Source organism: Gopherus evgoodei, chromosome 22, assembly GCF_007399415.2.
Source record: "Gopherus evgoodei ecotype Sinaloan lineage chromosome 22, rGopEvg1_v1.p, whole genome shotgun sequence".
NCBI lineage: Eukaryota > Metazoa > Chordata > Testudines > Testudinidae > Gopherus > Gopherus evgoodei.
The window spans coordinates 14,797,204-14,823,732 of record NC_044343.1 but is presented as its reverse complement, the minus strand read 5'-3'; the positions used below and the strand labels follow the sequence as shown (position 1 = coordinate 14,823,732).

Below are 26,529 nucleotides of genomic sequence, written 5' to 3'. Positions count from 1 at the left end.
TGACCCCGACCCCCACCCTGCACTGTGACCCACAGACCCTGACCCCGATTCCCACCCTGCGCTGTGACCCACAGACCCTGACCCCGACCCCCACCCTGCGCTGTGACCCACAGACCCTGACCCCAACCCCCATTCTGCGCTGTGACCCACAGACCCTGACCCCAACCCCCACTCTGTGCTTTGACCCACAGACCCTGCTCAGCTGCCCTGACCCCACCTTGCACTGTTCCTGCCTCCGGGCATGTGCACTGTTGCCTCCCTGAAGGTGCTCGGGTGCTACATGCCATCAAGGCCCCGGTGCAATCCACAGACCAGGGGGATAAGGCTCCTGTGCCTATCGCACCCACGGGGTCCCACCGTCAGGTGTACTTGGGGGCCATGTGACTCCACAGGAACCAACTGGGGAGGAGCCGGGGGGCAGGGGCATGAATCTCCCTCACAGCCTTGAGCCCAGTGTTTACAGCACTCACCCAGGATGGGGCAGACCTGGGTTTAATTCCCCCTCTGCCTCATGGGGAGAAGGGATTGGGATGGCGTCTCCCACCCCTCAGGCGGGGGCCTTAAACACAACGTCATAGAGTCTTTCTTTGGCCCAGTTCATGTTAATTAGTTGATTATTTAATTAAAGTGGAACAGCTTCGACAGGCGCGATTGCGGGAGATTCGCGGGCTCTACCACAGCTCAGTGGCCAGCGCACTGGGAGGTTGGGGACCCCTGCTCAGATCCCCTGTGGGCGGGCATCTCGCTCTGTCTTGCTAGAAACGACAGGTACGGCCACGCTGCAGCTGGGAGGGGCTTTCAAGCGCGGGATGAGTGGCCCGAGCTAGCCCACTGAAAACAGCAGTGTGGACATTGGGGCACAGGCGGTGGCTTGGGCTGGCCACCTGAGAGTGGGCCCAGGGGGTCAGGCTGGCCTGGACTCAGGAGACAGCTGGAGCCACCCCCGGGCTGCAGCGTTCACACAGCTGCTTGCAGTGCGCTAGCTTGAGCCAAGCCAGCGCAAATCTCTCAGACACGCCAGGAATCAACCCTCCCAGCTGCAGTCCCCTCAGGCCCTATGTCACTGGCCTGCCTGCGGCTCACTGCAGCGGGGACCTACCGAACTCCATGGGAGGGGCAGGGCTTAGCACGCCGCTGGCATCAGGATCTCCCTCTAGCTAACTTAGGCCATGTCTACATCTAAAATTTTGCAGCGCTGGTTGTTACAGCTGTATTAGTACAGCTGTATAGGGCCAGCGCTGCAGAGTGGCCACACTTACAGCAACCAGCGCTGCAAGTGGTGTTAGATGTGGCCACACTGCAGCGCTGTTGGACGGCTTCAAGGGGGGTTCCGGGACCGAGAGAGCAAACCGGGAAAGGAAACCAGCTTCGCCGCGGTTTGCTCTCTCGGTCCCGGAGCCACCCAGCAAACCGCGGGGAAGGAGACCTGCTTGCTCGGGGTTCCGGGACCGAGAGAGCAAACCGGGAACGCCGCGGTTTGCTCTCTCGGTCCCGGAGCCAGCCAGCAAACCGCGGGGAAGGAGACCTGCTTGCTCGGGGTTCCGGGACCGAGAGAGCAAACCGGGAACGCCGCGGTTTGCTCTCTCGGTCCCGGAGCCAGCCAGCAAACCGCGGGGAAGGAGACCTGCTTGCTCGGGGTTCCGGGACCGAGAGAGCAAACCGGGAACGCCGCGGTTTGCTCTCTCGGTCCCGGAGCCAGCCAGCAAACCGCGGGGAAGGAGACCTGCTTGCTCGGGGTTCCGGGACCGAGAGAGCAAACCGGGAACGCCGCGGTTTGCTCTCTCGGTCCCGGAGCCAGCCAGCAAACCGCGGGGAAGGAGACCTGCTTGCTCGGGGTTCCGGGACCGAGAGAGCAAACCGGGAACGCCGCGGTTTGCTCTCTCGGTCCCGGAGCCAGCCAGCAAACCGCGGGGAAGGAGACCTGCTTGCTCGGGGTTCCGGGACCGAGAGAGCAAACCGGGAACGCTGCGGTTTGCTCTCTCGGTCCCGGAGCCAGCCAGCAAACCGCGGGGAAGGAGACCTGCTTGCTCGGGGTTCCGGGACCTAGAGAGCAAACCGGGAACGCCGCGGTTTGCTCTCTCGGTCCCGGAGCCAGCCAGCAAACCGCGGGGAAGGAGACCTGCTTGCTCGGGGTTCCGGGACCGAGAGAGCAAACCGCGGCGTTCCCGGTTTGCTCTCTCGGTCCCGGAGCCAGACAGCAAACCGCGGGGAAGGAGACCTGCTTGCTCGGGGTTCCGGGACCGAGAGAGCAAACCGCGGCGTTCCCGGTTTGCTCTCTCGGTCCCGGAGCCAGCCAGCAAACCGCGGGGAAGGAGACCTGCTTGCTCGGGGCTCCGGGACCGAGAGAGCAAACCGCGGCGTTACCGGTTTGCTCTCTCGGTCCCGGAACCCCGAGCAAGCAGGTCTCCTTCCCCGCGGTTTGCTGGCTGGCTCCGGGACCGAGAGAGCAAACCGCGGCGTTCCCCGTTTGCTCTCTCGGTCCCGGAACCCCGAGCAAGCAGGTCTCCTTCCCCGCGGTTTGCTGGCTGGCTCCGGGACCGAGAGAGCAAACCGCGGCGTTCCCGGTTTGCTCTCTCGGTCCCGGAACCCCGAGCAAGCAGGTCTCCTTCCCCGCGGTTTGCTGGCTGGCTCCGGGACCGAGAGAGCAAACCGGGAAAGGAAACCAGCTTGATTACCAGAGGCTTCCTCCTTCCACGGAGGTCAAGAAAAGCGCTGGTGAGTGTCTACATTGCATTACCAGCGCTGGATCACCAGCGCTGGATCCTCTACACCCGAGACAAAACGGGAGTACGGCCAGCGCTGCAAACAGGGAGTTGCAGCGCTGGTGATGCCCTGCAGATGTGGACACTCTCAAAGTTGCAGCGCTGTAACTCCCTCACCAGCGCTGCAACTTTCTGATGTAGACAAGCCCTTAGCAGGCTCCCTAGCAGGCTGGCTTTTGTGAATCCAGGGGGCTAGCTCTCCATATGCATTGTCCAGAGACCTGGGTGCCTAACTCAGCATTGTGGGGTACGGGTGTTCCTGTGATTTGCTAGGCACTATGTCCCTTTGTGGGGCTGGGCCAGAGTGACAGACTGGGGAAAGCAGGTGAAGGGAACTCGGCTGTTATCAGGAGGGGCAGGTCCTGGGTCATTGCAAGAGGCTTCCTCCATTGCTGCCAGGATCTGCTGCACCCTTCCCTCTCTGCCAGCTTGGGCAACGCGGGGGGCTTTGCTCACCCGAGGCTCACTGTCTCCTTTCTGCCCTGCCCTGTGCAGACACCCGTGTTGGGAACTGTTTCCTGGACACTCAGGACCGCGGGGATGGTGGGATCTCGTGCAGCGCTGAAATCGGAGTAGGCGTCACTCGGGCCTCCTGCTGCTGCTCGCTGGGCCGTGCCTGGGGGAACCCCTGTGAGCTCTGCCCTCCAGCCAACACAAGTGAGTAGGGGAAGTGCTCTGGGGTGAATCTCACATGCAATGGGGTTAGTGCTCGGCTCTGCTCCAAAGGGCTGGAGCAGGTTGGACCTGAGACATGGGGAAGCAGGGGTGGGGTATGGGCTGCATTGGTACATGCTGTAGGGTCAGGTGGACAGGCAGGGCCTGGGTGCATCACTCTGTATCAGGGAGGATGGGATGAGCTGAGGGCTGGATGTGAGTGAGACAGAGACTTTTAGACCAGGCAGGACCATCATGATCATCTAGTCTGATCTCTGGCACTTTGCGGACTACAGAACCTCACCCACCCACTCCTGTAATAGGCCCAGAACCTCTGGCTGAGTCACTGATGTCCTCAAATCTTGATTTAAAGACTTCCAGTTATAGAGACTCCACCATTTACTCTCGTTCAAACCTCCAAGTGACCTGGGCTGGAAAACCACCAGGGTCTCTGCCAATCAGACCTGGGGGAATATTCTCTCCTGACCCCAAATATGGTTATCAGTTGAACCATGAGAAAGACCCACGAGCCAGACACCTGGAAAGGAATCTCTGTAGTAACTCAGAGCCCCTTCTCTCCAGCGTCCCATCACCAGCCACTGGGGATATTTGCCAGTAGCAGTCGCAGATGGGTCACATGCTGTTATAGGCAGGCTCCTCACACCATCTCCTCCATAAATGTATCCTGCTCAGTCTTGAGCCCAGGTAGGCTGTTTAGGATGCCTATTCCCCTGGGAAGGCTGTTCCTCCTGCGCTGCTTAGAAACCTTCTTCAGACTTTGAGCCCAAACTTGCTGATGATCAGTTTAAAGACATTTCTTCTTGTGCCAACACTGGCCCTTAACTTAAAGAATTCCGCCACCTCTCTAGTGTTTATCCCTTCGGTGTCGTATCTCCCCTCAGCCTTCGTCCACTCTGGCTAAACAAGCCAAGCTCCAGTGCACAGCTGGTGGAGAGACTTTAATTTTAGCAGTACCTGTCGGGGCAGCCCAAGTGCCCTATTCTGTCTCCCATACAGCATCAAGCATAAAAGGGCGAGCTGCCCCTGACTCACCTCAGGTTCTTCCTACAGCCTTTAACAGTCGGGGGAGCTCCCTGGCCTTCCTTCTCCAAGTCTTTACTCACACTGCAAACAGCGCCCGGCCCCGCTTAGAGCCGGTGTTGCTGAGCACCCAGCGCTGTGTAGAACCCGTGTCGCTGAGCGCCCGGCCCCGCGTAGAGCCAGTGTCATTGAGCGCCAGGCACCGCATAGAGCCAGTGTCACTGAGCACCCGGCGCCGTATAGAGCTGGTGTCGCTGAGCTCCCAGCGCCACGTAGATCCAGTGTCGCTGAGCACCCAGCCCTGCGTAGAGCCAGTGTCATTGAGCGCCCGGCGCCGCGTAGAGCCAGTGTCACTGAGCACCCGGCGCCGTATAGAGCTGGTGTCGCTGAGCACCCAGCGCCACGTAGATCCAGTGTCGCTGAGCACCCAGCCCTGCGTAGAGCCGGTGTCACTGAGCACCCACCGCCGCAGAGAGCCAGTGTCACTGAGTGCCCGGCGCCGCATAGAGCCGGTGTCACTGAGCACCCAGCGCCACGTAGATCCAGTGTCGCTGAGCACCCAGCCCTGCGTAGAGCCGGTGTCACTGAGCACCCACCGCCGCAGAGAGCCAGTGTCACTGAGCGCCCGGCGCCGTATAGAGCTGGTGTCGCTGAGCACCCACCGCCGCAGAGAGCCAGTGTCACTGAGCGCCCGGCACCGTATAGAGCTGGTGTCGCTGAGCACCCAGCGCCACGTAGATCCAGTGTCGCTGAGCACCCAGCCCTTCATAGAGCCGGTGTCACTGAGCACCCACCGCCGCAGAGAGCCAGTGTCACTGAGCGCCCGGCGCCGTATAGAGCTGGTGTCACTGAGCACCCAGCGCCACGTAGATCCAGTGTTGCTGAGCACCCAGCCCTGCGTAGAGCCGGTGTCACTGAGCACCCACCGCCGCAGAGAGCCAGTGTCACTGAGCGCCCGGCGCCGTATAGAGCCAGTGTCACTGAGCACCCACCGCCGCAGAGAGCCAGTGTCACTGAGCGCCCGGCGCCGTATAGAGCTGGTGTCACTGAGCACCCACCGCCGCAGAGAGCCAGTGTCGCTGAGCACCCAGCGCTGCGTAGAGCCGGTGTCACTGAGCACCCAGCGCTGTGTAGAGCCAGTGTCGCTGAGCACCCAGTGCTGCGTAGAGCCAGTGTTGCTGAGCGCCCGGCGCCGCATAGAGCCAGTGTCACTGAGCACCCAGCACTGCGTAGAGCCGGTGTCACTGAGCACCCAGCGCTGCGTAGAGCCAGTGTCGCTGAGCACCCAGTGCTGCGTAGAGCCAGTGTCGCTGAGCGCCCGGCGCCGCGTAGAGCCAGTGTCACTGAGCACCCGGTGCCGTATAGAGCCGGTGTCACTGAGCACCCAGCGCTGCGTAGAGCCAGTGTCACTGAGCGCCCAGCGCCGTGTAGAGCTGGTGTCGCTGAGCACCCAGCGCTGCGTAGAGCCAGTGTCGCTGAGCACCCAGCGCTGCATAGAGCCAGTGTCGCTGAGCGCCTGGCCCCATGTAGAGCCGGTGTCATTGAGCAGCTGGTGCTGTGTAGAGCCGGTGTCGCTGAGTGCCCGGCGCTGCGTAGAGCCAGTTTCGCTGAGCGCCTGGCCCTGCATAGAGCCGGTGTCACTGAGCGCCCGGCCCCACGTAGAGCCGGTGTTGCTGAGCGCCCGGCACTGTGTAGAGCCGCTGTCGCTGAGTGCCCGGCCCTGCGTAGAGCTGGTGTCGTTGAGCGCCCGGCGCTGCATAGAACCAGTGTCACTGAGCGCCCTGCCCTGCGTAGAGCCGGTGTCGCTGAGCACCCGGCCCTGTGTAGAGCCGGTGTCACTGAGCACCCGACGCCACGTAGAGCCGGTGTCACTGAGCGCCCTGCCCCGCGTAGAGCCGGTGTCGCTGAGCGCCCTGCCCTGTGTAGAGCCGGTGTCACTGAGCACCCGGCCCTGTGTAGAGCCGGTGTCACTGAGCGCCCTGCCCCGCGTAGAGCCGGTGTCACTGAGCACGCGGCCCTGTGTAGAGCCGGTGTCACTGAGCGCCCTGCCCCGCGTAGAGCCGGTGTCACTGAGCACCCGGCCCTGTGTAGAGCCGGTGTCACTGAGCACCCGACGCCACATAGAGCCGGTGTCGCTGAGCGCCCTGCCCCGCGTAGAGCCGGTGTCGCTGAGCACCCGGCCCTGTGTAGAGCCGGTGTCACTGAGCACCCGACGCCACGTAGAGCCGGTGTCACTGAGTGCCCTGCCCCGCGTAGAGCCGGTGTCGCTGAGCGCCCTGCCCCGCGTAGAGCCGGTGTCACTGAGCGCCCTGCCCCGCGTAGAGCCGGTGTCACTGAGCACCCGGCCCTGTGTAGAGCCGGTGTCACTGAACACCCGACGCCACGTAGAGCCGGTGTCACTGAGCACCCTGCCCCGCGTAGAGCCGGTGTCACTGAGCACCCGGCCCTGTGTAGATCCGGTGTCACTGAGCACCCGACGCCACATAGAGCCGGTGTCACTGAGCGTCCTGCCCCGCGTAGAGCCGGTGTCACTGAGCGCCCTGCCCCGCGTAGAGCCGGTGTCGCTGAGCACCCAGCCCTGTGTAGAGCCGGTGTCACTGAGCACCCGACGCCACGTAGAGCCGGTGTCACTGAGCGCCCTGCCCTGCGTAGAGCCCGTGTCGCTGAGCGCCCTGCCCTGTGTAGAGCCGGTGTCACTGAACACCCGACGCCACGTAGAGCTGGTGTCACTGAGCGCCCTGCCCCGCGTAGAGCCGGTGTCACTGAGCACCCATCCCTGTGTAGAGCCGGTGTCACTGAGCACCCGACGCCACGTAGAGCCGGTGTCACTGAGCGCCCTGCCCTGCGTAGAGCCGGTGTCGCTGAGCGCCCTGCCCTGCGTAGAGCCGGTGTCGCTGAGCGCCCTGCCCTGTGTAGAGCCGGTGTCACTGAACACCCGACGCCACATAGAGCCGGTGTCGCTGAGCGCCCTGCCCCGCGTAGAGCCGGTGTCGCTGAGCACCCGGCCCTGTGTAGAGCCGGTGTCACTGAGCACCCGACGCCACGTAGAGCCGGTGTCATTGAGCTCCTGGCCCCATGTAGAGCCGGTGTCGCTGAGCGCCCAGCCCTGTGTAGAGCCGGTGTCACTGAACACCCGACGCCACGTAGAGCCGGTGTCACTGAGCGCCCTGCCCCGCGTAGAGCCGGTGTCACTGAGCACCCGGCCCTGTGTAGAGCCAGTGTCACTGATCACCCGACGCCACATAGAGCCGGTGTCGCTGAGCGCCCTGCCCCGCGTAGAGCCGGTGTCGCTGAGCACCCGGCCCTGTGTAGAGCCGGTGTCACTGAGCTCCTGGCCCCATGTAGAGCCAGTGTCACTGAGCTCCTGGCCCCATGTAGAGCCGGTGTCACTGAGCGCCTGGCGCCGCATAGAGCCGGTGTCGCTGAGCACCCGGCCCTGTGTAGAGCCGGTGTCACTGAGCGCCCGGCCCCGCATAGAGCCGGTGACACTGAGCTCCTGGCCCCATGTAGAGCCGGTGTCACTGAGCGCCTGGCGCCGCATAGAGCCAGTGTCACTGAGCACCCGGCCCTGTGTAGAGCCGGTGTCACTGAGCGCCCGGCCCCGCATAGAGCCGGTGACACTGAGCTCCTGGCCCCATGTAGAGCCGGTGTCACTGAGCGCCTGGCGCCGCATAGAGCCAGTGTCACTGAGCGCCTGGCGCCACGTAGATCCGGTGTCGCTGAGCACCCGGCCCTGTGTAGAGCCGGTGTCACTGAGCACCCGACGCCACGTAGAGCCGGTGTCACTGAGCTCCTGGCCCCATGTAGAGCCGGTGTCACTGAGCGCCTGGCGCCGCATAGAGCCACTGTCGCTGAGCACCCGGCCCCGCGTAGAGCCAGTGTCACTGAGCACCCGGCCCTGTGTAGAGCCGGTGTCACTGAGCGCCCGGCCCCGCATAGAGCCGGTGACACTGAGCTCCTGGCCCCACGTAGAGCCGGTGTCACTGAGCTCCTGGCCCCATGTAGAGCCGGTGTCACTGAGCGCCTGGCGCCGCATAGAGCCAGTGTCACTGAGCAGCCCTGGCGCCACTGTAGAGCCGGTGTCAGCTGAGCACCCGACGCCACTGTAGAGCCGGTGTCACTGAGCATCCTGGACGCCACGTAGAGCCGGTGTCACTGAGCTCCTGGCCCCATGTAGAGCCGGTGTCACTGAGCGCCTGGCGCCGCATAGAGCCAGTGTCACTGAGTGCCCGGCACCACGTAGAACCAGTGTTGCTGAGTTCACAACCCTTCAGTTCCTCAGCTGCCCCTTGTGTTTCGATGGAGCATATGGTGGTGGTAGCAGCTTTCCTCTGAAGCTTAAGGATTCAGGTACTCCCTTACCTGGCCACCTGGCCGATCAGAGGTCTCAGGGGTGTCCAGCATTTGCGTAATCCAGTCTCCTTTAATGCGCTCAGCGTCCTGATCAACGCAATCAACGATCAAGGCAGGCCTGTCTCCAGTAGAGACAACAGAATTTATTGGAGCAGTGCTGGATTCTACAAAGGGCCTTGCTGACACATACAATGCAAAGCTTCGCTCTGGACTTACAGGCTTAGCCTCACTCTTCGGCAGAGGAGTCCTGCATCAGAGAGGGGCCAGGGACACTGCTGAATAGGAGAAAACCATCAGCGAGGAAACTTCCCTTGCGAAGTGGAAGAGGTTTTCTGCCTGGTCGTGGTGGAAAGGGGCAACCCATATTCTAGTTTCTATTCCACATGTGCTGGACTCTCTTTTGTGTCTGAAACAGCAGGGATTGGCGATTGGATGGATCAGAGTTCATCTTGCAGCTGTATCATCCTCTGCAGATAACTGCTTCTTTTTCCCCAACCCGACAGCCCTAGGAGTTTGAAAGGGACTGGACAGACCGTTTCCACATGTACAGAATCCAACTCCGTCATGGACCAAAGTTTACAGGTCGCCCTGTGAGCCTCTAGCAACCTGCTCTCTGTTGCACCTTTCAACAAAGGTAGCATTTTCAGTAGCTATTACATCAGCCAGAAGAGATGGGGAGTTGAGAGCGTATCAGCCCCTCCATCACCACATGCCGTTTTTATGTAGATAAAGTCTACCTTCATGCTATCCAAGTATCCCTACAGAACTGGTGTCCACTTTTCATACCAACTAGGCAGTTTGCTTACTGATCTTCCCAAACTTCATCGTAGTAAGAGAGAGGCGACATTGCACCTTAGAAGGGTGTTAGCATTTATCTGGAGTGGACTACAACTTTCAGGTCTTCATCTCAATGGTTTATTGCATGTGCAGAGAGACTGAAGGGCAGTCCAGTTTCCACACAGAGGATTTCATCATGGTATCCAATTGTGTTCACTGATGTTACCAGCTGGCTAACGTGAAGCCACCAGATAGTGTATTAGGTCATTTGAGTAGATCCCAAGTGGCCTCTGTGGCATTTCCGGCTCAAATTAGATATTTGCAAAGCAGCAACCTGGTCATCAGTCACACGTTTGCCTCTCACTGCGCAATCTCTCAACAATCTAGAGATGATGGCTAAGTGGTCCCCCAGTCTCTGTTCAAATAGACTCTGAAACCACTTCTAGAGGGGACTGCTTGTGAGTTACCTGCCGTGGAATAGGCATGGGCAATCACTCGAAGAATAAAAAACAGTCACTAACCTTGCCATAATTGTTGTTCTTTGAGATGTGTTGCACGTGTCCATTCCATAACCCATCCTCCCTCCCATCACCATTGGAGTCGCTTCATGGTAAACAGCTGAGAGGGATCAGGGCAGTTCAGCTCTTTATGCCTGTGCAACATGCACGAGACAGCCGAGGCTTTCAGGCCACCCTGACGAGTACCACTAAGGGTAACACTTTTCTGACACCTGTGCACTAGAGCGCCCAAACACCTACCAGGGAATCGAGTGGTGCAACACATCTTGAAGAAAAACACTTACCGAAAGGTTAGTAACTGGTTTTTCTCAATTCCTCTCATTATCTGAATAGCTCTTCTCCGCACCTGTTCCAGTTTGAATCCATCTCTCAAACATGGGAGACCAAAATTGCACACACTATTCTGGGTGAGATCTTACCAGTGCCTTGTGCCTCACCTGATGCATCCTAGGATTTCATTAGCCTTTTTCATGGCCACATCACAATGGTAGCTCATCATCATCCTGTGATCAACCAGCACAGCCAGATCTTTCTCCTCCTCTGTCACTTCCAACTGGTACGTCCCCAGCTTATACCAGACTTCTTGTTGTTAGTCTATATGTGCATGACCTTGCACTTTGCACTGTTACATTTCATCCCATTTCTATTACTCTAGTTTTCAAGGTCATCCAGATCTTCTTGTATGATATGATATTCTGGTCCTCCTCCATATTGGCAATACCCCCCAACTTTGTGTCATCCGCAGATTTTCTTAGCACACTCCCACTTTTTGTGCCAAAGTCATTAATGAAAATGTTAAATAAGATTGGCCCAAGGCCTGAGGAATTCCAGTAGTAACCTCCATCCAGGCTTACAGTTCACTTTTCAGTACAACCCGTTGTAGTCTCCCCTTTAACTAGTTCCTTACCCACCTTTTGGTTCTTTTATTAATCCCCATCTTCTCCTGTTTAACTAATAATTTCTCATGTGGAACTGTAGCAAATACTTTAAGAAATCCGGGTTAATTAGACCTACTGAATTTCCTTTGTCTGGAAAATCAGTTATCTCCTCAAAAGAAAAAGATCTTTAGTAAAACTATGTCATGTTTTATCCCAATTACCATTTACCTCTATGTCCTTATCTACTTTCACTTTCAAAATTTGTTCCAAGACCTTGCGTATAATTGAGGTCAAATTAACTGACCTGTAGTTTTCCAGATCACTTCTCTTTTCTTTCTTAAATATAGGTACTATATTTGCAACTCTCTAGTCATAGTGTATGACTGCTAAATTTACAGATTAATTAAAAATCCTTGCTGTTGGGCTTGCAATTTCATGCTCCAGTTTCTTTAATATTCCTGGATGGAGATTATCTAGGCCCCTCCCCAGCTTGGTCCCATTAAGCCATTTGAGTTTGGCATTCACCTTGGAGGTGGTAACTTCTACTTCTATATCCTTGTTCTCATTAGCCATCTTGCCATTACCCCCAAGGTCCTCATTAGTCTTATTAAAACCCGAGGCCATGTCCAGATTATCTTTAATCTCCACCGCATCCTCAGGGTTTAGCAGTCCCACTTCTTCTTTCCTTGTTTATTTATTTATATGGCTATAGAACCTTTTACTGTTGGTTTGAATTCCCTTTGTAAGGCCCATTCTGCTTGGCTCTTGGCAGTTCTCACACTTTCCCTACGCTTTCTGACCTCCATGAGGTAGCTTTTCGTGCTGATCCATCTCATCTTCCATTCGTTGTAGGTCTTCTGCTTTCTCTTAATCACCTGCTTGTTCATGCAGTTTACTCTACCACCCTTCCCTACAAATGTTTCCTCCTGCTTGGGTGCAGGCTCCAGATAATTTCTGCAACTTCGACTTAAAGTAATTCCAAGACTCCTCCACATTTAGACACTTGAGTTCTTCTATCACTAACTAATTTCCTTCACTTTTTAAGTTTCTCCTTTTGAAATCGAGGCCCCTAGTTGCAGATCTGTTTTTGTTTAGTCTTCCATGTAATTTAAATTAAATTAACTCATGATCACTCAAACCAAAATTGTCCTCTACAACCAGTTCTTCTATCTCACAACTTACCAATGCTAAACGTAACACGGCATGGCCTCTTGTTTTTTCGTGACTATTTGGTGAAGGAATCTGTCAGCTATCACATCCAGGAATATCTTGGCCCTACCCTTACTAGTAGAATTTCTCCTGCAATCACTATCTGGGAAATTAAGATCTCCCACTATATTTCTTCTTGTTATCCATTCTCCTACCATTGGTTGTTCCTTTCTCTTGGGAGCATCACTCTGGATCACGGTGTGATGAGCTGGGCCGGGGGCTGGGGAGGCATGGGACAGGCCAGGCTGGGGTGCGAGAGACTGGGTTGGGCTGCTCCGGCCTGAACCTGGAGCAGTTTGGCACTCACGGCCTGTATCTTTCCCTGCTTTCTGGCTGGTTTCTCCACGGGGAACCACTCAGCACAATTCAGTGCCACCCAGTAACTGACTCTCTTCCTGCAGCTGAGTACAAGACCCTGTGCCCCGGAGGAGAAGGCTTCAGGCCCAACCCCATCACAGTCATCCTGGAGGGTAAGCAGAATTGGCACCCACATGCCCCCCCATTCCAGGGAACACACATCCTCAGGCTTCACGGCCCAGGGGCTCCAGCCCAGCCGGAGGTGCTCTCAGCCCCCGCTTCCTCTGCTCACAGGCTGAGGCCAGCTGACAGGTTCTGGCCCTTCCGCACCATATGATGAGTCTGTGCCCCTCAGCCTGAGCCTTGCGGCCGCCAGTTCCGCTGCACCCAGGTGCTGATCCACACCCAGAGGCAGTGGGTGTGAGCTGTGGCTGTGTGCCAACAGCACACACTGGGGACCCCTGCCTTGGGGGCTGCCAGGGCTTGGTCGGGGGGTCGAGTGCTTCCCTGCACTCTCCATTCACAGATATCGACGAGTGCCAGGAGCTGCCAGGCCTCTGCCAGGGGGGCAACTGTGTGAACACTTTTGGCAGCTTCCAGTGCGAGTGCCCCCTGGGCTACTACCTCAACGAGGACACACGCATCTGTGAAGGTACCGCGCTGGCACATGTGCAGGAGAGTGTGTCTGTGTGTGTATGTGTGTACATGTGTGTGCAGAGTGTGTCTGTGCGTGTGCACATGTGCATGCGGAGTGTGTGCGTGTACACATGTGTGCAGCAGAGTGTGTGTGTGTGTGTACATGCATGCAGGAGAGTGTGTGTGTGTGTGTGTACCAGTGTGCAGAAGAATGTGCCTGTGGAGGGGGGGGTACATGTTTGTGCGGGAAAGTGTCTGTGTATATACACGTATGTGCAGGAGAGTGTCTGTGTGCATGTACACATGTGTGCAGGAAAGTGTGTGTGTGTGTGTGTGCATACACATATGTGCGGGAGAATGTGTCTGTGTACATGTGTGTGTGTGTACATGTGTGTGTGGGAGAGTGTGTGTCCATGTGTGTGTACACATGGGGGGATGCATGCATGCATGGGGAGTGTACGTCTGTATGTGCATGCGTGGGGAGTGTCTGGATGCACGTGTGGGTGCATGCGCATGCATAGAAGTGTGCATTTCTGAGTGTGTGCACATGTGCATGTATGTGTACACATGCATGTAGGATGGTGCGTGTATGTGTGGAGGTGTGTACGCACAGGGGGTGTGCATGTCTATATGTGTACATGTTTGTGTGTGTGGCTGGGGGGTGCGTGTCTCTGTGTGTGTACGGGGGATGTATGTTTGTGCGTAGGGCTGTATGTTCGTGTGTGTTTATGTGTGATGCCCTGATGTGGTGTGTGGCTCGTAGCAACTCACAAGACAGCCGTGCGACCTGCCCTTTGCTCTGATCCCTTTGTTCCTTCCCCAGAGACCCCCGGCCCAGCCCCATGCTTGCTGGGGAGGATCCCTCCCTCCCTTTGGGGTGCAGGACTCCATTGGCAGCACAGTCCCAGCTCTCAGCAAAGCGGGGCTGATGTCTGTATGGGATCCCTGCCTGCGGGGTGACCTTGGCAATGCCCCTTCCCCTGACTCCTGTGCCAGGCCTGTCCCTGTCCCCTGTGCCAGACCTACCCCCCCTGCCCTGGGCCAGGCTCCCCTCCACCCTGTGCCATGCCTGCCCCTCCGCCCTGTGCGAGTCCTGCCTCATGCCCTATGCTAGTCCTGCACCCCCTCCCTGTGTCAGATCTACCCCCTCCCGTGCCAGTCCTGCCTCCCCGTCCGGTGCCAGGCCTTTCCCCCCGCCCTATGTCAGATCTGCCCCTGTCCCCTCTGCCAGGCCTGCCCCTCATCCCCTGTGCCAGGCCTGATCCCCCCCCCCCGCCCTGTGCGTGCAGGTGTAATCTTGTCATTACTTTTGGCAGATATTGACGAGTGCTCTGCCCACATCGGGATCTGTGGCCCTGGGACTTGCTACAACACCCTGGGCAACTACACCTGTGTGTGCCCCCCTGAGTACATGCAGGTCAACGGAGGAAACAACTGCATGGGTACGGTGCCATCTCCAGGCAGCAGGGAGGGGGCTGGGAGGGAGCAGGCTGGGAATGCCCAGGGGCCCTGCTAGCTTTACTCATTCACTACAGGCAACACGGTGATGAGACAGCAGGGAGAGTGGTGCCCGTGAGGCTGGCACAGGGGCAAGCTGGGCTGTGCTCCCGGTGGAACCCGGGCCAGCCGCCATGTCTCTGGGATCCAGTGTCTCTCTCTTCAGGACAAGGATGATCGTTGGGCAGCCAAGGCCCGTGGTGCCAGGAGCTAGCAGGGTCGGGTCAGGGGATAGCTGTTCTCAGCATTGGCCCTGCTCTGTGCCCCCCCGGTGTCTGGTGCCCGAGGCGCAGCCGGCAGCCCCCAGAGCAGCATGATCTGAACTGTGTCCCCTTCCCAGACATGAGGAAGAGCGTGTGCTACCGCAACTACAACGACACCTGTGAGAACGAACTCGCCTTCAACATGACCAAGAAGATGTGCTGCTGCTCCTACAACATCGGCAAGGCCTGGAACAAACCCTGCGAGCCCTGCCCCACTCCCGCCAGCCGTGAGTCCCCTGCACCCGGAGAAGGGTCTGGCTGGGGGAGCTCCCCCGTCCCTGGGCACTCTGCATCTGGCTACCCCTGGTGTCATGGGGCACAGGATTGTTCTGCTCCCAGCTGACAGCTGTGCGGAGAACAACCCTGGCCTAGCGAGTGAGTGACAGCATCGCCTCCCCCAGGCTGTGCAGGGCAGCATGCTCCCTGCAGGGGCTGGGCGACGGCAGAGATCCCGTGATGGACAATACCAAAAGCCTCTGTGGAGCAGACCGTGCAACCATCCCAGGCCATGCTGTGTGTGCAGCCTGGGGTGGGGTGTGTGTGTGTGTAGCCCTGAGGTCCCAGCATACGGTTGGGGGGAGGGAAAGGGAGGTGTCTTTCTGTGGTTCTAAACTGTGCAGTGGGAGGGGGTGCTGTATGAGGAGCGGAGGAGGGGACTGTGTGTGCAGGGGGGAAGGGGGTTGTGAAGGGTCCCAGCCCTGCAATGGCACACAGGTAACTTCCTGGCACGGAGATAGGCGTTCCCTGCTGTCTCTGTGGTCATCCCTGGTTATAGGGTTTCACCCCATGGGTGCTCTGTGCCCCAGGGCCACTCATACTCGTACATCCCGGTCTGTCTGCTGGGTGTCCTATGTAACCTTGTCCTTTCCCTTCCAGCTGAGTACCAGATCCTTTGTGGGAACCAGGCCCCTGGCTTTATCATCGACATTCACACAGGGAAGCCAATCGGTGAGTACCGCTGGGGCCCTCACAGAGCTGCTGCCTTTGCCCACACACACTGCCAGCCCAAGTCCTGCTCCTGCCCCTTCCCCCTGCTCATTGCCTGATTTCCCCTCCTCTGTGTGCGTGAGGCTAGGGGCAAGGAGAAGCAGGAGGGGAGTGAGAAGGCCAAAACAGGGCCTGGCCTTGCAGTGGGGAGACCGAGGGCAGCACCATGTGCACATGGACGCTGCTTACAGGGATCCCCAGGGTTTTGTGTGTGCCCTGTGCTGGCTCAGCTTGATTCTATTCTTATCCCTCCCTGATCACCAGAGTATCTAAAGCACCATCCACAACATCATTAAGTTACGAGACTCCTGTGTGGTTCCTTCTTGCTCTCTTCCTCTCCCCAGGGTAGAATCATGAGTGCAGTGCAGTCTCTGTTTTGGTAGGGTTTTTTTAATCAAGTACCCAGCTGCTCTGCGTTCTCTCTGAGGCCAGTTGGAAGATACACCTGGCACTTGTTGCAGAAGGCAGAGATGTGTGGGCTGGTCTTTGGTTCCTGGGGGAGTTCCACACTCTGGTACACACACCCAGCATGGCCCAGGATGTCTGGTAATAGATAATAATTGGAGATATACCAATCTCCTAGAACTGGAAGGGACCTTGAAAGGTCATTGAGTCCAGCCCCCTGCCTTCACTAGCAGGAACAATTTTTGTCCCAGATCCCTAAGTGGCCCCCTCAAGGATTGAACTCACAACTCTGGGTTTAGTAGGCCAGTGCTCAAACCATTGTGCTATTCCTTCCCCCCTGCATGGTTCTGTCTCCCAAAGATGAGCTTTACCCCAGGGGTAGAGTTCCACTGGGCCGGAGGAGTGGGGCGCTCGCCCACAACCCTCATCTCGGAGCATTCTGAGAGCTTTGAGTTTTGCTGAATGCCTGACAGGGTCAGCTGGAGCCTGACACTTGAGCTGGGGTCTTTCCTTCACATGTGTGTCACCCCCAGTAGCAAAGAAGTTGCAAGCCAAGTTCTGCTCCCAGAGAGAGCCCAGCCACTCTGGTGGTGTAGGCTGGAGAGGGGTCAGAGAAGAGCCATGAGAATGATCAAAGGACTGGAAAACCTGCCTTGTAGTGAGAGACTTAAGAAGCTCCATCTATTTAGCTCAGCAAAGAGAAGGCAAGGGGTGAGCTGATTACACTCTATAAGTATCTACATGGGGAACAAATATTTGACAATGAGCTCTTCAGTCTGGCAGGCTAGAAGTTGAAGCTAGGCAGATTCCGACTCGAAAGAAGGTGTACGTTTTCAACAGTGAGAGCAATTAACCCTTGGAACAGTTTACCAGGGGTTGCGGTAAGTTCTCCATCGCTGGCAATTTCTACACTAAGAGGGGTTGGTTTTCTCAAAGATCTTCTGTAGGAGTTCACATGGATTCATCCCATCCTCGACTCCGTGATGTTATGCTCAGATGCACCCTGGAACAGCAGTCCAAAACCCCACACAAAATGAAGCAAGACACCCAGGGAGGTTGTCAATCAAAACATGTAATAACCGTGAACCCCTTGGGTCAGCAATAGTCCAAACTAAACACGGTAACAGTCGGAACAGCAGATATGTAGCAGCAGAGTGTGTGTATGTGTGTGGGTATGTGCACACACCCACACACATACACGTGCACACACACTCACCCACATGCCTGCACACACACACAGCCGAAACAGGAACAGGAACCCTGAGTTCAGGGCACAGGAACCAGGAGACAGAACAGTAATGGAGCAGGTAAGCAGCACCACACAGCAGTCGCCACAACCATGTTATAGAGGAGGTCACAAAGGTCCCTTCTGCCTTGGATCCCCAGGTCTGAGTGATGATGCACAGAAAGGGAAGGCCCTGGCATGACGGGACGATCCCAGCTGAGGCTGCCAAGCTGGCAGTTCCCCAGTCCCCACCAGTTCACGGCACGCTGAGTCTGCAGGACCCAGACTCAGTGAGACACAATAAAGATGGAGCCCCAAGTGTGACAGTTGCAGTCGGCACAGACCAGAACCTAAGGCTCCCACAGGCAGGACCAGGGCCTGGCCAAGCCAGGACTGCATGAGAGTGCAGTGTTCCTGCAGCCGCTGGCACAAAGGGCACAGAGCCCTGACAGCTAAACTCCTAGCACTCGCTCCTGTCCTGCCAGTGGCACCAACCGTCCTTTGCAGAGGGTGTGGAGCACTGCAGAAGAGAGACTGAGAGATGAGGTCTGGATTCTAGGGGAGAAAAAGCAAGATGCTCCTCTGGATGTGCTGTCAAGGTCTAGGATCTTGCAACCTATCCTGATGCTGCTCTGTAGCCTTTGAAGGATGGAGTCCCTAGCCCTGGTGGTTTAGGGGAGAGCAGATGTTATCCCTGTCAGGTCTCCCCCCAGGCCTTGGTGCCAAGCTCTTCTGGCTCTGAGACAGAACTGAATGGAGCAAGGGGAAGACCCATTTATTTTCCAGTCTCCAAGAAGCCCAGAATGTAGAAGCAGAGACCAAGTTGCCTAAATTGTGTGAGCAGCTGTGCCCAGTGGCTGGGCAGAGGGCTCCTGGTCTGGGACTTGATGAGCCAACGGTGGAATCACAGGTCTTTTCAGCTTGACCAAGTGGCATTTCCTGGGTTGTCAGTTCTGCTTCCCCTTCCAGCTGCTCTCCCAGGCTGGGGCCAGCCCCAAGGGCACTAGCAGGGGAGAGGCAAAGTCATGGACTCATTTGGGATTCTTTCCAAACTTGCCCAGCCAGTGCAGGTTCCTTCAGCGACCCCTGTTTTGCCTCGGGCCAGAGCACAGCAGCCCACACCCTGCTCTGGCCCTGCCTCTGCCAAGGGAGGAAAGGGAGAGAAAGTCTTTGGAGCCTACAGCCACTTCCTGCAAGGCCAGAGAGAGTCATTCACCTGGGATCCTCCCTCATTGTAAATATCCATAGCTGGACCTGGGACCCCCAGTGCTATGGCAAGGAGAGGGAGACAGACGTCGTGACCCTGCCTCTCTCCTCCCCCATCCCCAAGCCAGCACTCGCTCTCTCTCTCCTGGTCCTCCACCCCTCCGGTCGCTGACAGGATTTTGTTCTCTGTGCAGATATTGACGAGTGCAGTGAGATCCCTGCTATCTGCAGCAATGGCGTGTGCATCAACCAGATCGGATCCTTCCGGTGCGAGTGCCCCATCGGTTTCAGCTACAACAACATTCTGCTCATCTGCGAAGGTAACGGGCTGGGGCTGCAGGGCTGGCTGCCCTCAGGGCTTACAGTCATGCTGGCAGAGCAGACGGTGACAGGCCCTCATCATGGCACATCACTATGGCACTAATGAAGAGAAAGAGACCAGCTCTGCACACCATGCCCCGGGCTCTGACACAGGTTTGAGCCCAGAGCCCCTCTTCTGTCCACACACAAATCAATCTGATGCTGGTCAGCAAGGACTCAGGTCCCAGGATCCTGCTCAGAGCCCGAGTTCTGGTGTGATTCGAGTCAAAGCCTGTCACTCTGCAGTTTGGACACAGGTCAAGCCACAGACCTGAGTCAGGAGGTCTGTGTACTGCAGTATCGGCACATTAGCACGGCTGTGAGACCTGCATCCAACACTGTAAGCCTGTTTGCAAAGCAGCGAGGACACTCAGGCATGGGCTTGGAAAGCCCATGTCCCAGAGCCCCAGGCTGAGAGTGCTGTGTAGACAGTGTCTTGTGGGTGATCATCAGGGAAGGCCAAACTCTCCAAACAGAGCTATTTCCACCCAAAACATGATCTTTTAAAAGTGTTTTAAAAGTTGTTTTACCCAGGCCATGTCCACACTGCAGGGACTGTAAGCGGCACAGCTAGGATGCCGTAGCTGTGCAACATAACCCCATAGTGTAGACCCAGCCTCGGGGGGATTTCTGCCACTGTGGAAATGCCACCTTCCCGAGTGACAGTAGCTGGGCGATGGAAGCATTCTTCCATCCGCATTGCCGCGGCCACCCCTGAGCACCGGAGTACATCAACCAGAGTTTTAAGTGTAGAATTGACAACAGAGTTTGTTCTTGAGAGCTTTCATTTTTCACTTCCCATTTTTGAGATATGACATTTATGAAAATGATATTTTGAAATAGCTTTTGGTTTAAATCCCACCCAAAACACATTTCTTATTTCAAACGCCAGAAACTATCCAAATAAATGGTAAATGGCACATTTTGATTCAAACATTTTTGAGAAAATTAAATCAAAACAATTTTGCCATTAAAAAAAAATCTCTGTGTCTGCACGGTCAGAGTCAGTGGCTGGCCGTTCTGGTTTTCCCAGAGGAACATAATGATGCCAGGGTCTGGCACGCCCTGCACGGTCAAAGTCAGTGGTTGGCCATTCTGGTTTTTCCACAGTGACGTGGTGATGCCAGGGTCTGGCACACCCTGCACGGTCAGAGTCAGTGGTTGGCCGTTCTGGTTTTCCCACAGCAATATGGTGACGCCAGGGTCTGGCACACCCTGCATGGTCAAAGTCAGTGGTTGGCCATTCTGGTTTTTCCACAGCGACGTGGTGATGCCAGGGTCTGGCACACCCTGCACGGTCAGAGTCAGTGGTTGGCCGTTCTGGTTTTCCCACAGCGACGTGGTGACACCAGGGTCTGGCACACCCTACACAGTCAGAGTCAGTGGTTGGCCGTTCTGGTTTTCCCACAGCAACGTGGTGACGCCAGGGTCTGGCACGTCCTGCACGGTCAGAGTCAGTGGTTGGCCATTCTGGTTTTCCCACAGCGACGTGGTGACACCAGGTCTGGCACACCCTACACGGTCAGCGTCAGAGGTTGGCCGTTCTGGTTTTCCCACAGCGATGTGGTGACACCAGGTCTGGCACACCCTACACGGTCAGCGTCAGAGGTTGGCCGTTCTGGTTTTCCCACAGCGACGTGGTGACACCAGGTCTGGCACACCCTACACGGTCAGCGTCAGAGGTTGGCCGTTCTGGTTTTCCCACAGCGACGTGGTGACACCAGGTCTGGCACGTCCTGCACGGTCAGAGTCAGTGGTTGGCCATTCTGGTTTTCCCACAGCGACGTGGTGACACCAGGTCTGGCACACCCTACACGGTCAGCGTCAGAAGTTTGGCTGCTCCAGTTCTCCCACAATTCCATAGTGACTGACACAGGGTCTCGCACACCCTGGGCCATCAGTGTCAGTGGTTTCTTTCTCTGTGCAGACATTGATGAGTGCAGCAGCGGGGAGAACCTTTGCCAGCGCAATGCTGATTGCATCAACATCCCGGGCAGTTACAGGTGTGAATGCTCAACCGGATACAAGCTGTCACCTAGCGGAGCCTGTGTGGGTAAGATGGGTGCTGTTGACTACCTATAGCAGAGGCAATGCTCAAGTGGGGCACAGAGCCACCATCAGGAAGCAGCGTGGACTGCTAATGATGTGCACTAGCACACTTCACCTCATCTCTTTGTCAAGGAAGGGTTTCCATTGCTGAGGCTTGTGCCGTGGGATGGCAGGAATGGGACTGGGAAGCTGTCATTGTTCTCATCACAGTCATGGTTTTGGAAGGAGTCTTGGGTTCTTTTACAAGTCTCGTGACTGTGACCTGCTGCTGCACACTCAGAGGATCCATGGGGGCTTCACAACTCAGAGGGACACAGAGGTCTGAGGTCAGCACAGAAATGCTACATCAGTTCAGTAGCTAATGGGCACATCAGAAAACTGTGCGTATGGGATAATCTCAGAGGGAATGAAATACTCCCATCCCCTCTAGGTTAGGGGTGGGTGCATGGGGGAGGCAAGTATGGGGGCAGCTTACACTGCCATTGCCTGCACCTTTGCTTGTACCTGGGCTGTGGAGAAACAGACAAGCTCACTTCCTAGGTCTGGATTATTATAGTAGCACCATGAACATTGTGGTTGAGACTGGCTTGCTGTTTGACAGCTGATTTTTTCTAAATGCCCTAAAATCCACATGCTGAGTCAGATTGTCTTGAAAATTGCTGAATCTCTTGGGGGTCTGGGATAAGGTTACTTGTCCAGACTTGAGGTTGTTTGAGCAAGGGGTTCCTGAGTTACAGCCTCCCTAAAAGTCACATGCCTTAATTTTCTTCTTGCACAAACCTGAGGCTCACACTCTGGCTCTGGTCCTCCCCAAGCAGATCTCATCTGCTCCAGTTTGATTCCAGCCAGTGTATGGCACCCACTGGGCCTTTGAGGAAGCAATATTTTAAAAGTAATTCTGACTAAAAGTTGGATCTCTAGTCCAGCTCAAGCCAAGCTGATAAGACAGGCAAAGTCATTTGTGCAGATGCATTAGGACTGGGGCTTTGTTGCACGCCAATGTTTGCAGGCAGCTGGGTGATTCAGGGTGACATACTGTGGCATTTAACCTGAGCAGCACCCAAGTCCTATGAATTCAAGTCCTGCTCTTCACAGCTTTCTAAGAAATGTGTGTGTCGCATTTTCTGCCTGTATTCTGCAGGGGCTCCTGCTGGAAGGTTTGCCTTGAGAGAAAAACTTCTGGTTTAACAGCCCACGTGGCAAAATGCTCTAAATCCACATGCAGACTCAGATTGTACTTCAAAAGTATCATCAAGAAAAAGAATATTAATTGAATAGATGAAAGATGAAAGACTCTAGGAAGCAGTAGCATTAGAGTAAAGAGATCATGCAGCATGCTCCTCCCCCCTCGTTCCTAAGCAATGGGACTGATTGTGATCAAAGAAGAGCAAGTAGCTGAGATTCTCATCAATATCAGCATGATCGAAGGGCTTGCTGAGCATCAGGATATGCACCCATGACAGAGAGCCCTATTCTAAAGACAGTTGATGCCAACTAATGTGGCACCAGGATACTGTCCTTGGTCAAAAGAATAATTCATATTTGTCATAACAATAAACACAGAGAACAAGTTTCAGTGTTCTACAATCATTCATCCAGTCCACAGCAACCAAGACATCCCACCTGTCATTTGCACCCTTCAACGTGCTGTACTTCCTTGGAAAGGAGTCCAAAGGAAATGCCAGACAATAGGAAACATTGAATTACATGGCCCTTTTTAGAACAGTCATAGCAAACCTTAAATGATCTCCACCCCACAACAAACTTCTATAGAAAAATCAAGTAGTACACAGACTATAACAAACATTTTCAGTGAGAGTCTAACACAGAAGACAGAAGTTTGACAGGTCTTTTTTACTGCTTTTAAAATTGAAATCCTGCTGCAACATTAACTAAAGTGGTGCCATCCCTACCCCCAGCATCATTTCACCACAGCAGGGCCCAGGAAAGGGTTAGTGATTCAAGTCAGGCAGGAGGTCATTTGGACGAGGAGATCCTCAAACACAGTCAGCCGTGTTAGTCTGTATCCACAAAAACAACAAGAAGTCCGGTGGCACCTTAAACACTAACAGATTTATTTGGGCATAAACTTTCGTGGGTAAAATAGCTCATCTGAAGAAGTGAGGTTTTTTTATCCACGAAAGCTTATGCCCAAATAAACCTGTTAGTCTTTAAGGTGCCACCGGACTCCTTGTTGTTTTTCTGATAAGGAGCTGATTTTCATGTTCAGATTGCTCTCAAGCCCCCACGCCTAGCAAGATAATCTTGAAAACTGATATTCCACTGCAGGGCCAGCATAGATTTTTGGAGAGGGTGAGAGAAGAAGACACATTGGGATGAATTGTGCTACTAGGTCAGGATGTATTCCTCTCGATGGGGCAGTCTCATTCCGATGAGGGCTGATGGAAAGCCGATTGGGACAGAGGAGCACACTGTTCAGATCCCTTAGGAGAGGATTTGTTAAATGAGATTCTCTATATCAAGGACTAGATGACCTCCTGAGGTCCCATCCAACCCTGATATTCTATATTCTATGATTTTTTGTCAAGATCCAGATTTCTTGGTCAAGGTATAGTCAAGGTCCAGATGCTAGAGAAAATAACAAAAAAATAACAATAATGATAATAAGTTGTGAATAAAAAGATTTTGGGGTCCATTTTAAAGCATCTGGTGGTCCAAATTTGGCCCACGGTCCACCTGTTGACTACCCCCTCTGCTCTATATGCTAGTGAAGAGGAGAGGCTAGAATGTGATAAAGTACAGGTAGAAACTGAAGACAAACAGGCAAACAAAAAAGAGTCCCATTCAATTACATCACATGAAGCCAGACAACTAAACAGTGATGATTGTAGACGAGTGTTTGTATACAAATGCTAGAAGTGTTATACTAAGATGGATGAACTTGAGCACCTGGTATTAAATGAGGCTACTGGCATAATAGGCACTACAAAAACTTGGTGGAACGATGATAATTGATGATAATCAATGGGACATGGTAATTCCAGGGTACAAAATCTATCGGAATAACAGAGTAGGTCATGCTGGTGGGGGAGGGGCACTGTATGTGAAAGAAAGCAGAGTCAAGTATAGTAACAATCTGAAATGAATCAAACTGTACCATGGAATCTCTCTGGATAGACATTCCCTGCTTGAATAATAAGAACATAGCAGCAGGCATGTACTACCGACCACCTGACCAGGATGGTGATAGTGAGTGTGAAATGCTGCAGGAGATTAGAGAGGCTATAAAAATAGAAAATTCCACAATAATGGGGGATTTCAACTATCTCCATATTGACTGGGAGCGTGTTGGGGAAGAGGGCCAATGGCTAGTAGCCCAGATGGTCAGGGATGCAGCCCCATGCTGCTCTGGGTGTTCCTAAACCTCTGACTGCCAGAAGCTGGGACTATATGATGGATTAGATCACTTGATAATTGCCATGTTCTGTTCATTCCCTCTGGAGCACCTGGTATTGGCCACTGTCAGATCAGAAGGCAGGATACTGGGCTAGATGGACCACTGGTCAGACACATTATGGCCATTCTTATGTTCTAATTTCATACCTCTGCCGTCCATGAACCAGGGCCCTCAAAATCATGTGATTGGCAAAAAAAATCAGGAGATTTCAAAAAAGAATAAATTCTGGGTCCTTTTTCTTTGCCTCCTGTGTTCTGAGCAGCTAGAGGCCTTGCTCAAGGGGTCCTGCTGTCACATGTTTTTCTGCAGCCAGGAGAGCTAGCAACTTGCTATTTTTAGAAACAGGTCCTGAGCTTCTCAGAGCTCCAAGAGCTGGGGCTGTCATTAAAACACCAGATATCATGAGATTTGCAGTACAATCGTGGGTGTTGGCAGTGCTGCTGCTCAGCAAGACTGCTGGCCACAGGCATGGAAGCCATGTGGCCACAGCATCTGTTCCCACTTTGATTGGGGGTTTTCCTATTCATGCTTTCTGGGTTCTTTTGTTGTAGGTCGCAATGAATGCCAGGAAATCCCCAATGTCTGCAGCCACGGGGATTGTGTGGACACCGAGGGCAGCTATATCTGCATCTGTCACAACGGGTTCAAGGCCACAGGAGAGCAGACCATGTGCATGGGTCAGTGCAGACGGCTTGACAATAGATTTAAGCCCTTTCCAAAGAAAGCAAGAGCTCTCTGGGCCCGGTGAGTGGGCTTGCAGAGGGAGGACGGGCCATAGCACATCATCAGGCAAGCAGAGAGCTGGGCCATTGCATCTCCTGGGCCTCAGGTTTCTGAGTCCTCGTGCTCACCTAAGCCGCACCAGGCTGCTGCCCCCACCATGAGAAGCACTGACTGACTGCCCAGCCCCAGCCAAGAGAGGACTCAGCCCCTGATCTGCACTGATCTTCTCTTTTCAGATATTGATGAATGTGACCGGCAGCCCTGTGGGAACGGCACCTGCAAGAATACAGTCGGCTCCTACAACTGCCTGTGCTTCCCTGGCTTCGAGCTGACGCACAATAATGACTGCATGGGTGAGAGACTCCAGTGTCACACACAGTCACTGCTCTGTGGGCATGAGCATCAGGTGTCACATAGTCACAGCTGTGTGGGTGTGGGGAGAGTCAGATATAGGGTGACCAGACAGCAAATGTGAAAAATCAGGGTGGGGGTGGGGGTAATAGGAGCCTATATCAGAAAAAGACCCAAAAATAGTGAGTGTCCCTATGAAATCAGAACATCTGGTCACCCTAGTCAGATATCTCACAGTCATGGCTGTATGGGAACAAGGGTTGGTTGTAAACACAATGACAGCTGTGTGGGGATGAGGGTTGAGTCACTCAGTCAAAGCTGTAAGGGCATAAGGGTTGGGTGACACATGATGATGGCTGTGTGGGTGTGAGGGTTGGGTGTCATACACAGTCACAGCTATATGGGTGTGAGGGTCAGGTGTCACACAGTCACATGTGTGAGGTCATAAGGGTCAGTGTCACACAGCCATGGCTGTGTGGGTGTGAGGGTCAGGTGTCACACAGTCACAGCCATGAGGTCGCAAGGGTCGGGTGTCACACAGTCACAGTTATATGGGTGTGAGGGTCAGGTGTCACACAGTCACAGGTGTGAGGTCATAAGGGTCAGTGTCACACAGCCATGGCTGTGTGGGTGTGAGGGTTGGGTGTTACACAGTCACAGTTGTATGGGTGTGAGGGTCGGGTGTCACACAGTCACAGCTGTGAGGTCGTAAGGGTCGGGTGTCACACAGTCACAGCTATATGGTTGTGAGGGTCAGGTGTCACGCAGTCACAGCTGTGAGGTCATAAGGGTCAGTGTCACACAGCCATGGCTGTGTGGGTGTGAGGGTTGGGTGTTACACAGTCACAGCTGTATGGGTGTGAGGGTCAGATGTCACACACAGTCATAGCTGTATGGGTGTGAGGGTCAGGTGTCACACA

At 54.9% G+C, this 26,529-nt stretch overlaps 1 protein-coding gene across 1 annotated transcript in view; it reads left to right on the top strand.

Moving 5' to 3' along the window:
- FBN3 (fibrillin 3) overlaps positions 1-26,529 on the top strand; it is a 239,039-nt gene that overhangs the window by 171,192 nt on the left and 41,318 nt on the right. Inside the window, exons 36-45 of the mRNA XM_030540813.1 lie at positions 3,258-3,419; positions 12,594-12,662; positions 13,016-13,141; positions 14,442-14,567; positions 14,963-15,112; positions 15,762-15,833; positions 18,903-19,028; positions 20,996-21,121; positions 25,087-25,212; positions 25,495-25,611. Coding sequence (XP_030396673.1) covers positions 3,258-3,419; positions 12,594-12,662; positions 13,016-13,141; positions 14,442-14,567; positions 14,963-15,112; positions 15,762-15,833; positions 18,903-19,028; positions 20,996-21,121; positions 25,087-25,212; positions 25,495-25,611 — 1,200 coding nt within the window. The remainder of the gene's footprint in view (positions 1-3,257; positions 3,420-12,593; positions 12,663-13,015; positions 13,142-14,441; positions 14,568-14,962; positions 15,113-15,761; positions 15,834-18,902; positions 19,029-20,995; positions 21,122-25,086; positions 25,213-25,494; positions 25,612-26,529) is intronic.